Source organism: Citrus sinensis, chromosome 8 (assembly GCF_022201045.2).
Source record: "Citrus sinensis cultivar Valencia sweet orange chromosome 8, DVS_A1.0, whole genome shotgun sequence".
In the NCBI taxonomy this organism is placed as follows: Eukaryota; Viridiplantae; Streptophyta; class Magnoliopsida; order Sapindales; family Rutaceae; genus Citrus; species Citrus sinensis.
Window position 1 is genome coordinate 19316498 of NC_068563.1, and position 18086 is coordinate 19334583.

Consider the following 18086-nt stretch of genomic DNA (forward strand, 5'->3'; position numbering starts at 1 on the left):
TTTTTCTTCTTTAAGATATAAAAACCTAGCTAAGGTCAACATCAATAATATTCTATTTAAATTGGGCAATTATCTTAGCTGTAACCCAGTTTCCAACGATTTTCTACGATTTCCGAGTTGAATAGTCCGCAAGAGAATATATGAACAGGATACAAAGGCACGAACCTTTCCCTTATGCATTAATGAATCCAAGCAAATGTTTGATTTGCTCTAAATACGGCAAGCAGCGACCACGAACGGGGGCTGAAATAGTAATAAAACATCTGTCAAAGTTTCTTACTGTCACCATTATATATGCATGAAGCCGCCAAAATGGACCAGAACTAAAACGAGTATCAATGTCAAAGAGAAAAGAATAGCTAGCACTATAAATACCATGCAACAATTGAGCTTCTTCATCATCTTTCAATACTCAAGATAACAATTAATCCATTTATTCATTAGCTACTTGCAAGAAGCTAGCTAGATAGCACCTAAAATGGCTTCTCTTTCTCAAACAAATAAGTTCACGTGTACAATTTTTGTCTCCATGTTGTTGTTGATCATCTCTACGCAATCTGAAGCACAACTCTCACCAACATTTTACGATGCCACTTGCCCAAGTGCCCTCAACACAATCCGAACAGGCATTAGAAATGCTGTTTCACGAGAGCGTAGGATGTCGGCATCCCTCATTCGCCTCCATTTTCATGATTGCTTCGTTCAAGGTTGTGACGCGTCCATTTTGTTGGACGATTCCTCCTTCATTGACAGCGAGAAAAATGCACTTCCAAATTTTAAATCAGCTAGAGGGTTCGAAGTTATAGATAGTGTCAAGTCTCAACTGGAAAGAGTTTGCCCTGGAGTTGTTTCATGCGCTGATATCGTTGCTGTCGCAGCCCGTGATGCTTCTTTTGCTGTGAGTAAATCATCATTAATTTTCTACAAGATTAATACAATAAGAGACATGGTGCTAACAGAAATAGTGATAAGCCGATACCGTTCTCTATTATTAATCTTAATATATAATTCATTGTTAGTTTTGGTTAGTTAATTAATTTGAAAATATTAATTACAGGTTGGTGGACCATCATGGACTGTTAAGCTTGGTCGAAGAGACTCAACAACTGCAAGCAGAAGCTTAGCACAAAACCTCCCCAGCTTTACAGATGGATTGGAAAAACTTATTTCCACCTTCGCTACCAAAGGCTTGAATGCAAGAGACTTGGTCGCCCTTTCAGGTACCCCTCTCTCTCTCTATACAAACATACATATGTGTGTGTGTATTTGTCACGCCATAATATATACATATAAAAAATAATATTTCTTAATTAACTATGACTAAATAATCAATAATATTAATTAATTTGTTGTTTCATTTGAAATTCAGGAGCTCATACAATTGGCCAAGCACAGTGTGCATTTTTCCGTGATAGGATTTATAGCAATCAAAGCAATATTGATGCTGGATTCGCGAGCACTCGTAGACGTCAGTGTCCGGCTAATGGTGGTGACAGCAATCTATCACCACTTGATTTAGTAACACCCAATTCTTTCGATAACAATTACTTCAAGAATCTCATTCAGAAGAAGGGACTTCTTGCATCAGACCAAGTTCTGTTTAGTGGTGGATCGACTGACTCCATTGTTGATGAATATAGCTAAAACCCTTCAAAATTTAAATCTGATTTTGCTGCTGCCGTGATCAAGATGGCAGATATCAGTCCTCTCACTGGCTCTGCTGGAGAAATTCGAAGAGTTTGCAATCTTGTCAACTAATGATCAGTTGTCCATGAATTTCTGTTTCAATTATTTTCAATTGTGTCATATTTCAATTCTTTGATTTTATTTTTTGTTATGAATAACTAACAACGGCAGGAAAATCTATTGTTTATATCTTTATTTTCTGTTTATCCAATTGTTTATTGTTTTCTTTATTCAATTAATTCAATCATGATAAACTTTTACAAATTCTCTTAAAATAAGTGGAAATTCTTAGTTGATTATATTTTTAAGAGCAGTACTATTTGAACTGCAGCAAGATAATGGGAAGACAAAAATATGGGTGCTGTTCCTGTTGCAGTGACATTGTAGCGTACAAAATGACAGCAATGTTCATGTTATAATGTTGTCATTTCTACTGTCTTGTTACTATACAAATAGTATTCTCCTATTTTTAAGTTGATAGCAAAATTGTGTATATACTGGTGGATGATAAATAGAGACAAAATCATTTAACGTTTCCCCATTTTTATGGTAATGGAAAATCTCTGTATATAATGATCTACGACAGCAAAATTGTGCATGTATTGATCGACGATAAATAGAGACAAAATCACTCATACGATAATAAAATGAATACTACGTATTAATGATATTATCCCACATTTTGAGAATTGGTATAGGGCTAATATTATTAAGGTTGAGGCTATCGAAGCCCATATGCCTAAACTATACTAAAAAACTAACTTAAGAGTTGAGGTTTGCATCAAGCTTATATTAGTAGCCCGATAATATATTATACTCAACTAATGTGCAATGATATTCTAAGTTAAGCAAGGATAATTCTAAAGGTAGCTATTGATTATGATTGTAGCTCATAAGTACTCATGCACATGTAAGCCCATATTACTCTACTACATGATAATGACGAAGGGTTGATGTGGAAGAATATTCTCAGATCCACGATGTGGGCTTATATCCTCAATAGAGACAATTTTTAATTTTTAAGCTACCTTTTAACTATGAGTAAGGCTCCTGAGCACTCGTACACGAGTAGGCCAAACTACTTTTCGATATGATAAAAACCAAGTAAAGAGATCGGTCTGCATGTAAAATGTGAATGTATATATTACCACCATAACACACCTAAATGTATAAGAACACGCTTTTTCATAAATTATATATTTTCGTAACTCAAAAAGTAAAAAACAAAAAAAAGACAGTATATGTTTATCCTTAGTTTTTTTTAAAAAAAAAAAGTATATCAAAATAATAAATTTATTAGAACATTTCAATTGTTGCAGGCACAAGTTGATTGCTTGTTATATAAGAAACCGCGGCAACTCATTTCAGATTTGAAGATTTCCGTAGTAGTTATAATTCCAAGTCCCTGAACTACTTCACTTTTGAATATAGTTTGAGTTTGACTTACAAAAAAGTCTCCCCATAAAACATGAAGAAAATTCCAAACGCTGTTGGTAAGTTTTAATTAAATCACTTCTCTGGAAGGATTCATGGCTGAATTGGTGTACCTTGATGAAACACCAAGGACGTCAAAGGCAACCACAGCTTGATGAAACACCATGAACTTTGTTTATGCGATTAACTCATGCTTCTGTTCTTCAACGCAAGGATACCTTGGATTTTCAACCTGAATAACTTCATGCTTCTCTCATCCGTGGTGATACAGTTAGTTTCAAGGTGGAACAAGAAACTTTTCAAAACCTGGAAGATTATCCAAGGCTCAACGGTCGGCATCTGTGAAAGCTCAGGATTTAAAAGTTCTTATTTAGAATTTATGGAATCCTATAGGGAATTCGCAGTTAGTCCCAATGGCAAGGGGCTTCTATTTCGAAATTGACAGTCACTTCCAATTTTAATTATTAGCTGGACACAACGCGTTTGTTGATATTGCATACGTATTTTGGTTTATTGATTTAATGATTTCCACTGGACTCCCAATTCCTCAGCATCAACAGAGCTGACCGTTGACATATGTATGGATAAAATTAATAAATTAGGTAAATTGAGTGCGACGTCGGGTAAATTATACGATATGCGTGCACTAAGGTCAACATATGAACAGAATATTATTAAGGTAAATTATCTATTGTTTTATGTTTGCAAATTCTCTTAACAAAGGATTGAATGTTTCTTATATAGATGATTATATTTTAAAGTAATAACAAACAGCGAGGGCGGAGCTCAAAGTTAAACTTCGCAGACTAAATTATAATACAAAATTTTCAAAACTGATCATATAGTTTAAAAAATTAAGTTCACTTGTTTTTAAAGGAGGAGAGAGAAAAGAATTTGTTAATAATAAATTAATAATTGTGAAGCTACCAGTTATCAAAATTAATGTTTTGAGGACCATATAAATTACACTATTTTTGTCCAAAGTTTAGAAATTGTGAGAAAATGTGGGGCCAAAATGAAGATTTTTTACCTGAAACTCATTATATCATCATAATTTATTTAGGAATTCCTTGATTCTACAAAAGTTTATAGGTGCCATGGCATACTCTAGTCTAAATAAAATTCCGCCCCTGACAAACAATGTATATATCAATGATAAATAAAGAAATAAATTTTCTTGTCAAGAATTTTGATTGTTTTTAAATTAAAGAGAAAACTATTAGTAAGATAAAAGAGTACAAGGGAATGATTAAATATACCTCCCAAAAATTTAGAAGAGGAAGTTTCCAAATTGAATGTGGTAGCTAATTAATTCCACAAAGTAAAAGAATGACAACCAAGGATATCATTAATTGAGAAATCCCCCACTTTGTTACCTTTACAATAAATATGTGGAACACAGGGTAAAACTATTTTACCCCCATTGTACCAAACACTATTTTAGTAGTTTTTTTAGTAGTCCCTGTAATTTTTTATAAATAATAAAAACTATAAGTTTTAAAAATTTTATACAATAAGCCCCAATTAAAATATAATAATTTTAAAATTCTATAAAGTTAATTTGGCATTTTCTTCAACAATCCCCATTGTTTTCTATAAATAATAAAAACTAAATTTTTTAAATAATTTTATGTAATGAACCTAATTAAAATATAATAATTTTAAAATTCTAAAAATTTTATTCTCTCTTTCTCCTTCTCAATTAATTTTAAATTTAAGTTTCATTCTTTATAATTTTAAATTTATTTTAAATTTAAGTTTCATTCTTTATAATTTTAAATTTATTTTAAATTTAAGTTTCATTCTTTATAATTTTAAATTTAAGTAATAGAATAAATATTATATAATTTATTTATTTTTATATTAAATAAATAATTGATCGGCTTCATACGTGGGAGAAAGCATAAGTAATTTAACATAATCTCAAATGTACATATAGAAATTTATTATTTTGAAAATATTATTTATAAACTCTATAATGAATTTAAATGACTATCCAAGTATTTATTTAATATTTATTTATTTTTTATTTTAATATTGTCAAAATTTATATAAAACCTTATCCAATTTTGTGTTACACTAAATACAAAATAGTATTATTAAAATATAATTGGTATTTTAAGTAAATGGAAGTGGAGAGTATTTTAGCAAGTTAAAATAATCCATCCATTCTTTTAATATATAAATATGTTTGTTTACTAAATTACCTTTGATAATAAAATATTTAGCGGACCAATGTGTCAAAATTTTAAAATTTAATCTTTTCTTATTCTTTTAGTAAACATAAGGGATCGCATTGTTAATAACCAAATAATAACATCCCAACCGTTTGAATAGCCTTTGCAACTCTTAGGTTGGATCCAATGGTTGGATTAGAAAAAGACAAAAATAAGGGGTATCAAACAACAGTTGTATTGTAGCTGGACCCATGGAACAAAATATTCCATTGAGCAAAGCAATCAAGACAATTAAAACCAACAAGGGTGAAGTTACCATGAGGAGTGTAGTAAAATATCTAAAAACATTGACACACAGTGAATGAGTGTTCTTTCCTATAGAAAATAAGTAATATATACTGTGTATTCAATATATTATCTCACATCGGCTTTGAACAGTTATTAGGCTAATAATATACAACTTGAGAAATCCTCAACTATTAAGCTGCATTTAAGTATGTTTGGTCTCTATCAGTAGACCCACACTACCTTTTCACACGACATGGATGAGACAAAGTGACCGATTTGAATGTTATATATATGTCATCATATTTGTAACTAAGATTATACTTCATCTTCAAGAGTGAGGCTTACTATATCCGTGATTGAGTGTTTGGCCTTTAATTAACAAATTTCTCAATTTGTCCAACTGTTTTATTTTTTAAAATATGTGCTACTACGATAACATACGGACATATACGTTCAACAACATGCTTTTACATACATTATACATTTTTGTAATTTGAAAAAAAAAAAGAAAACAGAAGATAATATATGTTTGTCGGTATAATTGTAAATGAAAGTAATTAATTAATTAGATCATTTCATTTGTTGTTCTGGAGGCACAAGTTGATAGAATATAATGTAAGAAACCGCGGCAATTCAGTTCAGATTTGAAGCTTTCCGTAGTTGTTATTAGATTCCGAGTCTCTGAAATTACTTTACTTCACTTTTGAATATATTTTGATTACTTTACTTCACTTTTGAATATATTTTGAGTCTGACTTATACAAATGTCTTCCCATATAATTTGAGTCCGACTTATACAAATGTCTTCCCATAAAACATGAAGAAAATTACAAAAGTTGTTAGTAACGGATCCACTAACTCCATTGTTGATGAAAATAGCAAAAATCCTTCAAAAATTTTAAATATTATTTCGCAGCTGCTATGATCAAGATTGCAGATATCAGTCCTCAAACTGGCTCTGCTGGAGAAATTCGAAGAGTTTGCAATCTTGTCAATTAATGATCAGTTGTGCATGAATTTCTGTTCCAAATATTTTTCAATTGTGTCATATTCTAATTCTTTGCTTTTATTTTTTGTAATGAATAATTAACAACGGCAGGGAAATTTATTGTTTATGCCTGTGTTTTCTGGTTATCCAATTGTTTATTTTTTTTCTTTATTCAATTAATTCAATCATGATAAGCATGTTAGAAATTCTCTTTAAAATAAGTATGAATTCATAGTTGATTATATTCTTAAGAGCACTGCTATTTGACCTACAGCAAGACAATGGGAAGACAAAAATGTTGGTACCGTTCATGTTATATTGACGTTGTATCATACAAAATGATAACATTGTTCATGCTATAATATTGTCATTTCTATCTTCCTGTTGTTCAAATAATATTTTCCTATTTTTTAAGTTAATAGCAAAACTATATATACTGATCGATGATAGCAAAACTGTGTATATATCGATGATAGATAGACACAAATTCACTTAGCATTTTCATATTTTTTAGTTAATTGCAAAACTGTGTACACATCGGCCGATGATAAATAGAGAGTTTTCTCTAAAGAAAAAAAAGGGTAGCCACTTTATACAGATCAGAGAAAAAGATTTTTCTCTTTATTGTTGAGAGAAAAATTTTCTCGTGCTAGTTGCTTTGGTAGTGATAAAGGCGCCCACACGTCAAGTGCAAATCGAACCTGAGTCATAACCTGAAAGATCATTAGTGATAGTTCGTGATCTAACAAATGTAGTGGTGACGGATCGTGATCTAACAGGAGTGGTGGTGGCGGATCGTGATCTAGGAGCCTAAATCACCTTAACGGAAAAAGCCAAATCAGATTTTCAAGGTACGATTTCTAGATTACAAATTCTTATATATTATATGAGAGCGATCTTAAAAAGGTTTTATAATAAATTTAAAAACTTGATTTTTCCCCAACATCTAGAACATGATATGCGTTGTGCGCGTAGTGGAGGGGCTTTTAAACTTCCAGCAGGATATTTTCGATTGTTTCAATGGCGACCAAAATTCAATCCTCTTAATTCGGAAATTCAAACTCACACTCAAGTTTGGATTAGAACAAATGTACTTAATCAGCATAAAGCGCTTAGAAAACTTCAAATGGGCATGGCGAGTGGAATTGGCTTGCCTCTGAAAGTTGACAAATCTTCACTGGACATAACGTATTTAGACCTATTGGCAAGTGACAGATGCTTGTAGAGAATAAACGATAAGAAATGTCAACACTATATCTAGAAGCTGAGGATAGCTTAAGACAAGCTAGGGGTAATATCTGAGAGAGAAGATAGCTCCTGTAGATTTATCCATTTCAAAGGGAAAAGTGGAGCTCAAAAGTAATAAGTTAAGCCTCATGTGTATGAGCTGATGCCACTAGAAAAGGGATAAAATTTTTGTTCTTTAGGCTTAAACTAAGGGACCTATTAGATCAGGTAAGCACAACAATGAGGAAATAGTACGTCAGCACAAGAATTTGAAGTGCTTTCAATATCCCAAAGAAGGTCACTTCAAAAGCGATTTTCTGAAAAGAAAGAACAAACACAAGGAACAAAGAATCAAGATGGAGATCCAGCTGTTATAGAAGAAGGTTATGCATCAGCAGTTGTGTATGGGGCTTCGGATATTAGACAAGAAGGTCAATGGGTAATAATGCCATGTGTAGCGTGATTGGTATAGGAAACATCAGTTTAGAAGTACATGATAGAATCATTAAAGAGCTAAAACATGTTAGACATGCCCCTCGACTTAAGGGAAATTTAATTTCTTTAGGCTTACTTGATCAAATGGGCATAGTTTTTTAAGGCCGAATTTAGTGTTTTGAGGATTATCAAGGATTTTATTCAGTGATGAAAGGTACTAGGAGGAATGACTTACATTAAATGGTAAAATAGCTTCTGTTGATGATGATTCCTCAGATAATGGTAATTAAAAAACTAGCTAGGGTATGGAACTTGGGCACATGAGTGAAAGAAGATGAAAGAGTTAGTAAACAGGGGCTCTAAGTGGTGATAGGAATGAGAATTTGATGTATTATGAAGATTATGTCCTAAGTCAGTCAACTAGCTTCAGGTCATCTCTTCACAAATTTATCAAAATTCTGGTTATATACATTCAAATCTATGGGTACCTACACAACATGTATTTTTAGGTTGTTAGATTAGTTTTTAATTAATCTAATATTTGGGGCCACATATGAAACAAATAAAATGTATGTGCTATTATTTAGTTAGCCAATAATTGAGTGATCTATTTAATGTTAATTAAATGGCTAAGGGTATAATTGTTGTGAGTTAAATGCATAGATACCAAAGTTTTAATTATCCCTTTAATGAGGGACTGAAGTGATAATAAACACATGATAACTGCTAAACGATTTTTTTATTAAAACTGTTAGTTACGTTATTTTAGAAAGGAGGTTATGGTCCCCAATCTCTCTTAACTCCTAGTAATTCTAAAAAATCTCTCAATAAGGATTCTTAATAAAAGATAAGAGATTAGATAGGAAGACCATCACCAAAATCAAGAAATCTTTGTACAACAACGATGGATTCAGGTACGCTTCCGAAATTATAGTACTCAATAATTTTAATCTGGATTCTTATGAAGATTTAGGGAATAACAGGTAATAGATATATTTTATTTATTATTAATGACATTTCAAGAAAAATCTGAATTTATTCGTTGACGAACAAAGAATAGGTATTCGAAAAGTTTAAAGAATGGAAGGTTTTGGTAGAAAATATACCTAGTGTTCCTCGTCGTCTTTACGTGGAGACATGATTGCATGGTGTGCATGGGAAGCATCTTCTTCTGCTATTATAGGCGTATTTTGTGTTAGTTAATTTATTTGGTGAACTCTGAGGCCAACAAAAGAGTACTGACATGTAGTCAAAATTTTCCACAAAGTTGTATTAAATAACTGGGCAATTGACTTCATCTTTATCTCAGCTTACACTAAAATCAAATGCAATCATTGTACTTACTTTAAAAAGAATTTAATTAACCCAGAATACCGGTTAAAACCCATTTTTGTATCACAGGTAATTGTCTAGACATTATTTTAAAACTTATCCTAATAAAGTCACACAATAATTCAATCTAATACCTAAATAAATTCGAAAGCAATAAGTTCAATGAAAGCACAATAATAAATGAGTAAGGAAAAAGAAAAACAAGCACATGAATTTTTACGTAGTTCGGCAATCCCTGCCTACGTCCACGTCTCCAAGCGATCCAAAGCTTGAAGTTTTCACTATCCAAGCCTTCCAAGACTTCAAATGCTTACAATTGATTTCCAAGATGTCAATGAACCTTTACAACAAAGAGATTATCTCTCAATCTCTTCACTCAAGTGTCTCACACACTCAAACACTCACAATTAAGATGAGGAAATGAACATTACAACAAAAACTCTATTTAAGAGTAGATATACAAATTGAAGAAAAAAGATGATTCAATGTTTTATGATTTGCGAAATGAGAGCTCAATATATGTTGTGTGTTTTTTTATTTTGCTTGCTAGAGAGCTTGAAAATGAATTGGATTTGAGTTTTTATAGTTTGAGCTTAAAAATTAGCCGTTATGCACATTTTGGTGATAACCGGCTTACCGTTTATGGAATCCGGTTAGCCGCTTTTATGTTACCGTTACAGCAAAAATTTGAATTTCAGAACATCCGGCATACCGCTTTTCATATCCGGATAGTCGCTTTTGAAATCCGGATAACCGCTTTCGAAATCCGGATAGCTGTTTATGTTCTAGAAACTTACTGCCCAAAATCTGGTCTTCCGCTTGTAAAATTCGGTTAGCCGCTTGCTACAGTAACTGCTACAGTGAACTAGTTTTCAAAATTATAGTTTGACCCCAACACGTTATAAAACTATATTATGGCCTCAAACGTTATAAAAGTTTTTAAATAGGTCCAATTTCAAAATTTTTAAATAATACTTTATCAATCTCAAAACTTTATGAAATTATAATAAAACCCAAAATATGTGAAATTATAGAAAGGTTCAAAATATTTAAATATTTTCAATAAGTCCAAATCTGAAATTTAAAACAATATTTATTAAAATCAAATATTGTAAAATTCTTTTATTTTAGTCCACAACTTGAAAAACAACTTAACTCCATAAAATCATTTTCTTATAATAAAAGCAAAATACATAAATCTTTGTTTAACCAACATATGTGGTTTGTTATCATCAAAATTAATATTTATAGCCATATAGGCTAAAAATATCATTTGTATCACTGTATTCATCTCATATTATTTGTATCTCTATATCTGAAGGGGAAGAGTATTGTCCAATGATTTTTCAAACAACCTTTTATACACATGTTCATAAACATATAATCACATCTGAAATCTCATTTCGTTTTTATTCAACACTCAATTCTAATATCATGCATTTACTCAAAAAATGATAATAAAATCATTAATCAAACTCATTTTCAATAATAATAAATATCAGCACGTAGAATAAAAATCAATTTTCTAGAAAATCATTAAATCAAAGAATCAAATACTTATTATCAAAACAGGTTGTACTGTATGGTAAAATCAAAATATACTATGAAAATAAGTTTTGTATATTCCACTCACAGTGATGATGTCCAGACTCAGTATCACCAACGTTTGCGGGTTGATTCTCGCTCGTGGGTCCTCCTAATTAAATAAACGACATAATTTTTTTCCGTATCATGAAATATGACTAACAGTATGAAATAAAGCTCAAAACCAAACTCTCGAATACATAAAATTTTAAAATTACCCTTATATAAAAAAATTACCAAAATGCCCCTGACACCGAAATTTACTGAATTACCATCGGAATCATAATTTATCGAATTACCCTCAATATCTTAAATTACCAAATTTTCCTCAATTCGAATAACAAAATTAATCACAAGTTTTGAATTTACGAAATTACCCTCGAAGTGCGAAATTACCAAAATGCCCTTAATAACTTAAATTATCGAATTACCCTCGAAATGTCAAATTACCTCGCTATCCTAATAAGAAATTACCAAATTATCCACTTTTTGCATAAATTACAAATTTACCCCAAAGTTTTATGAAATTACCGAATTTCCCATGTCGGTCAACGGTGACCGAACTTCAGTCAACGATGACGGGAAGCTCAGGTCGGATGGTTCAGACCTCGGTGAGTCCAACGATGCCGGCGGTGACCTTCCACGCGAGGCAACGACAGCAAATTGAAGCTCCAAAGTCCGTGAGTTTCCCAGTGGTCGTTCGCGGCCAAGACAATGTCCCTGGTGGTCGTGGTCGTGGTCGATCGGAAAGTGATGAGTGTGAGTTGAGGAACAAGATCTAGGTTGTGGCGTGGCTAAAACTCCGGCAGGATTGATGACGACAGAAATGGGTTGAGCCGCAACTTTTCGAGCTTCAAACGGAGGCATTCCGGTCAGTTTTCAATGGTGAAGACGGTGGGGATGTGACCGGCATCTCACAAGCTTCAGATCGGTACCAAGCTCGGCCGATGAGGTGGCCGGAATCGGCGACTGGAGTCGGGTCAAGGACACGGGTCGGATTTGGGTCAACTTCTCTCTCTCCTTTTCTCTCGCGTGCCCCTCTTTCCTTTTTTGGAAACCAACTCCCCCCTTTCCATTTATAGAAACTACCTTTTTTTTTAACGATTACTACTAATTAAGCTAATGCCGGACCTGTGTTGAAATAAAATCCAACTACATGGCCGTTGAATCGTGTTCGAATTGTCTCAATTTTATGTCATGACAAATTCAAAATTAATATCAAAGGGGAAAAATTAAATAATACACTTAATTAGGAAAATTAAAGTGCATATGTTACATAAGCTTTCCTCTAGCTCAGCAATTCACCTTTCTGAAGCTCACCCACATTCAATTAGAGTATTCCTTTCTAACATCAAACTTTTAATTCTTTTTCTAGATACTTGGATGGCACAACAAAGCTGTAGTAAAATGAATAAAAATTTTAGTAGATAGACATCTTATTGAAACACCAAGAGTAAGAAAGCATAAGGCACCTGATAAATGTTGTTTAACATGACGTTGGTCGGATTACAAATTTCAATATGCCTCACGTCGTTGGAAGAAATGTACTAAGGCCAAAGTTGGTTGAAAAAATTGAGATATGTCTGAGCAAAGTCCTCCCAAGCAAAGCTGGGTTAAGTCCTTCACCGTAGGCAAGGTCCCTTGGTTGGAATCTAGTGAGAAAGGAGCAGAAGCTGATATGTTGGTAGTGACAGAAGAGCTAATAGATGGTTGATACATGATAACTCTATGAAATGAGAGTTATCATGACACTTTTAAACTTAAATCAATAATGCTTAGAGAGTAAATGATGTGTTTCTATTGCATTTTTGTTACATTTTTCATAATTATTCATTTTAAGTTAGTCTTAATAAGTTTTGCTTAATTTAAAGTAATTCGTGCTCAAATTGTGTGCATAATTGTAGGTTTCCAAAAGCTTATAATTCATGGAAGGAATGCTATGCAATAGGCTTGCAAAAGATGGAAAAGAACTTGGCTAAAAAAGAATTGAAACAAATCTGGAACAGTGCAGTTGCTGTAGCCGTTGCTGTAGATATTGCTGTAGGAACCATTGCTGTAGCAATCCTGGAACAACAACAGAGAAAATTCTGTGCGGGATAACTGCAGAATTGCGATCTGCAGTTTTCTAATCTGACTAATGCGCGACCTAAGTTTCCGTTTACCCTAGTTTTCAACTATAAAAGGAGCACGCATCATAAGGAATAGGGAGAGCCGTCACCCAAGGAAAAAACAAGATTCAAGAGAGAGATTAAGGGCTGCACAAGAGGAGAATTTGCAGAAATCAATTGGGAGTTCAATCATTTTTATTCTTCTCTTGTTTTCGTGTTTTCTATTTATTCATGGAGATGTGTTTCATGACTAAAACTTTAGTTTTTATTTTTCTTTTGCAAATCATGAACTAAATTTATTTGTAGTTGAGTGATAAACAATCTTGATGGTTTATTGACTGGAAATATGTGTTGCTACATGTTTGCTATAGCTGTTTGTTTTGATAATATTTATTTTATTCGTTATTTCGGTTGATCACCCATTTAATAGTACAAGTTATGAGAGAGCCGCAAAAGGGCCTATCTTAGTGGAACATATCAGAGCAATACTTGGTTTTAGATTGAGTTTCCTAGATGGAGTTTAACTTATTCCAAAAGGGTCATGCTTAATCTAAAATTAGTGATGAACTAGACATAGGGATTCACCTTGTATGGTAAATAGAACCTAAGCGTGTAATGCTATATCTTATGTTGGCATAACAACTGATCACTGTTAGGTTGCATATAGATATAAGATATCCAACATGCGACGGCTGAGGATACATAAGGATTCTGCCCAGTGCTGTAGCAAATACTGCAACAACCGAGCCAACCATTAGAAAATAGTCAAGACCATTAGGAGAGTTTATTCACTCAACTACTAAATATTCCCATTAGTTTTATCCTTGAGCTTGACGTGATAGTTTACTTTGTTGCATTTATTCATTGCATTTTTATTTTAATTAGTAAATTAGTTTCATCAATTGTTTATCTTAATTTAGACATAAAATCTGCATTGTTAAGATTGTTATAGCAAATCTTATAACATCAATCCCTGTGGAGACGATCTTGAATACTCATCACTTTATTACTTGTTGTGTACACTTGCACATTGACACCAATAGCATTAGTATTTATACACCAACAGTAAGACATATCAGAAATTTGGTTAACAGTTGTTGGAGCAGTAGTCATAGCCTTGACCATATTTGTTAATGCAGTTACTATTAGCCTATATGGCTATAGATATTGATTTTGATGATAACAAACCACATGTATTGATTAAACAAAGATTTATGAATTGTGCTTTTTAAGAAAATGATGTAATGGAATTAAAGTATTTTGGACTAAAATGAAAGTATTTTAAAAACCTTTGATATTGTTTTAAAATTTCAGATTTGGGCCTATTTGAAGCTTTCATAACGTTTTGGGCTATAATATATTTTTATAAAGTTTTGGGGTCAAACTATAAATTTAAAAAATATTTCACTGTAGCAGTTACTGTAGCAAGCGGCTAACCGGATATGGTAAATGGCAATCCGAATTTTGGGCAGTAAGCTTCTGGAGCATAAACGACTATCCAGATTTCGCAAGCGGCAATCCGGATTTCAAAAGCGACTAACCGGATATGAAAACGAGCATGCCAGATACTCTTTGAGTGAGTTTTGTTGTAACTTTCATTTCTTCATCTTAATTGTAAGTGTTTGAGTGTGTGAGACACTTGAGTGAAGAGATTGGGAGATAATCTCTTGGTTGTAAAGGTTCATTGACACCTTGAAATCAATTGTAAATGTTTGAAGTCTTAGAAAGGCTTGGATAGTGAAATCCTCAAGCTTGAATCGCTTGGAGGCGTGGACATAGGCGGGGATTGTCGAACCACGTAAAAATTTGTGTGTTTATTTCTCTTCTCCTTTACTCATTTGTTATTGTGCTTTTATTAAACTTATTGCTTTCATATTTATTAAGGCGTTAGATTAGATTGTTGTGTGGATTTGTTAGGATAATTTTTAAAACACCAATTCACCCCCCCTCTTGGGTTGCACACTTATATTTCAGTTACTTGTGCTGACAATGTTGTCAAGGCATCTACATTATGAACTCTTGCTGTTCCTCTTGATGCAGCTTGTCTGGTTGATGGCCATTGATAGTTATTGTATGCTATTCTCTCTAAAATTTCATAAGCCTCATTGTAAGACTTAGATGACAAGACCCCATTTGCTGAAGCGTCTACCATCAATCTAGTGCTTGGGTTGAGACCATTATAGAAAGTTTCCAACTGTATGCAGCAAGGAATACCAGGATGAGGACATCTTAACTCCTTAAATCTCTCACATGCATCATACAAGCTCTCATCTTCAAGTTGATGGAAAGATGTGATCTCATTCCTCAACTTTGCATTCTTGTTTGGCAGGAAGGATTTCATTAAAAATTTGTTAGCCAAATCATTCCATGTAGTGATAGAATCTGGTGGTAGAGAATTCAACCATGCTCTTTCTCGATTTCTCAAAGAAAATGGGAAAAGTCTGAGTCTTAATGCTTCCTGTGATGCTCTAGTAAGCTTGAAAGCATCACTCACTTCCAAAAATAACTTAAAGTGTAGATGAGGATCTTCGGATGACAAACCATTAAATTGCCCCATTGTTTGAAGCATCCGAAACATCACGGGTTTGAGTTCAAAATTGTCAGCTTTAATGTCAGGACTAACTTCCCGAATGTATGGCTTGATGAGTCAACACTGCGTAATCTCAAATGGCTCTATCTCTATCGTTCACCATGTGAATAATGATATTGTTCCCTGGTTGCCTTTGAACACATTGTCCATTCAGACCTTCATGTACATTGACTGGTTGTATCTCCTCTCTACGATTCAAGTTTCTCAAATCTTACAAATCATCCATTGCTACAACAGCTTGTAATTCTCGATGCTCTCTTCCCAATCTCCTTGCAGTTCTTTCAATTTCTGGATCAAACTGGAAGTTAACAGATTTATATTTGCACATGCAAGGGTTGCTAGATCACCTATGTCAACAAAATAAACAAATTAAAATAAAATAAAAAATTAGCGCCATTAAAACTAATTTCACAAATCACAATGAACAATCAATCCCCGGCAACGGCGCCAAAAACTTGTTGGCATATAAATACTAATGCTATTGGTGTCAATGTGCAAGTGTACACAACAAGGCATAAAGTGATGAGTATTCAAGATCGTCTCCACAGGAATTGATGTTATCAGATTTGCTATAGCAATCTTAACAGTGCAGATTTTGTGCTAAAATAAAATAAATAATTAATGAAACTAATGTAATAATTAAAATAAAAACACAATAAAATAATGCAACAAAGTAAACTATCACGTCAAGCTCAAAGATAAAACTAATGGGAATATATAGTAATTGAGTGAATAAACTCTGCTAATGGTCTTGACTATTTTCTAATGGTTGGCTCGATTGCTACAGTATTTGCTACAGCACTGGGCAGAATCCTTATGTATTCTCAGCTGTCGCATGTTGAATATCTTATATCTATATGCAACCTAATAGTGATCAGTTGTTATGCCAACATAAGATATAACATTACACGCTTAGGTTCTATTTACCCTACAAGGTGAATCCCTATGTCTAGTTCATCATTAATTTTAGATTAAGCATGACCCTTTTGGAATAAGTTAAACTCAATCTAAGAAACTCAATATAAAACCAAGTATTGCTCTGATATGTTCCACTAAAATAGGCCCTTTTGTGGCTCTCTCATAACTTGTATCATTAAATGGGTGATCAACCGAAATAACGAATGAAATAAATATTATCAAAACAAACAGCTATAGCAAACATGCAGCAACACATCTTTCCCGTTAATAAACCATCAAGATTGTTTATCACTCAACTACAAATAAATTTAGTTCATGATTTTCAAAAGAAAAATAAAAACCAAAGTTTTAGCCATAAAACACATCTCCATGAATAAATAGAAAACAAGAGAAGAATAAGAAGGATTGAACTCCCAATTGATTTCTGCAAATTCTCCTCTTGTGCAGCCCTTAATCTCTCTCTTGAATCTTGTTTTTCTTTTTTTCTTTGTGTTTTTTCCTTGGGTGACGGCTCTCCTTATTCCTTATGATGCGTGCTCATTTTATAGTTGAAAATTAGGGTAAACGGAAGCCTAGGTCGCGCATTAGTCAGATTAGGAAACTGCAGATCGTAATTCTACAGTTATCTCGCACAGAATTTTCTCTGTCGTTGTTCTAGGATTGCTACAGCAACATCTATAGTAACTGCATTGTTCCAGATTTGTTTCAATTCTTTTTTAGCCAAGTTCTTTTCCATCTTTTGCAAGCCTATTGCATAGCATTCCTTCCATGAATTATAAGCTTTTGGAAACCTACAATTATGCACACAATTTGAGCACGAATTACTTTAAATTAAGTAAAACTTATTAAGACTAACTTAAAATGAATATTTATGAAAATTGTAACAAAAATGCAATAGAAACACATCATTTACTCTCTAAGCATTATTGATTTAAGTTTAAAAGTGTCATGATAACTCTCATTTCATAGTGTTATCATGTATCCACCATCTATTAGCTCTTCTGCCACTACCAACATATCAGCTTCTGCTCTTTTCTCACTAGATTCCAACCAAGGGACCTTGCCTACGGTGAAGGACTTAACCCAGCTTTGCTTGGGAGGACTTTGCTCAGACATATCTCAATTTTTTCAACTAACTTTGGCCTCACATTTCTTCCAACGATGTGAGGCATATTGAAATTTGTGACTCGACCAACGTCATGCTAAACAACATCTATCAGGTGCCTTATGCTTTCTTACTCTTGGTGTTTCAATAAGATGTCTATCTATTAAAATTTTTATTCATTTTAGTACAGCTTTGTTGTGTCATCCAAGTATCC

At 33.0% G+C, this 18086-nt stretch overlaps 1 protein-coding gene and 1 pseudogene across 1 annotated transcript; both read left to right on the forward strand.

Annotated features, from left to right (window-relative positions):
* The first annotated feature begins 409 nt into the window (after positions 1-409).
* Positions 410-2011, forward strand: LOC102631019 (lignin-forming anionic peroxidase-like). Its single transcript, XM_006470880.3, has 3 exons — positions 410-898; positions 1058-1220; positions 1370-2011. The coding sequence occupies exons 1-3, from the start codon at positions 479-481 to the stop codon at positions 1642-1644; spliced, it is 858 nt and encodes a 285-aa protein (XP_006470943.2). The 5' UTR covers positions 410-478; the 3' UTR covers positions 1645-2011.
* A 13458-nt stretch (positions 2012-15469) lies between these two features.
* On the forward strand, positions 15470-15570 carry LOC127899459 (small nucleolar RNA R71; annotated as a pseudogene).
* Positions 15571-18086: the final 2516 nt, after the last annotated feature.

Coding starts and splice junctions, on each gene's coding strand:
- LOC102631019 (XM_006470880.3), top strand. CDS start 479: ATGGCTTCTCTTTCTCAAACAAATAAGTTCACGTGTACAATTTTTGTC. Junction 899..1,057: donor CCCGTGATGCTTCTTTTGCT/GTGAGTAAATCA, acceptor TATTAATTACAG/GTTGGTGGACCATCATGGAC. Junction 1,221..1,369: donor AGACTTGGTCGCCCTTTCAG/GTACCCCTCTCT, acceptor TTTGAAATTCAG/GAGCTCATACAATTGGCCAA.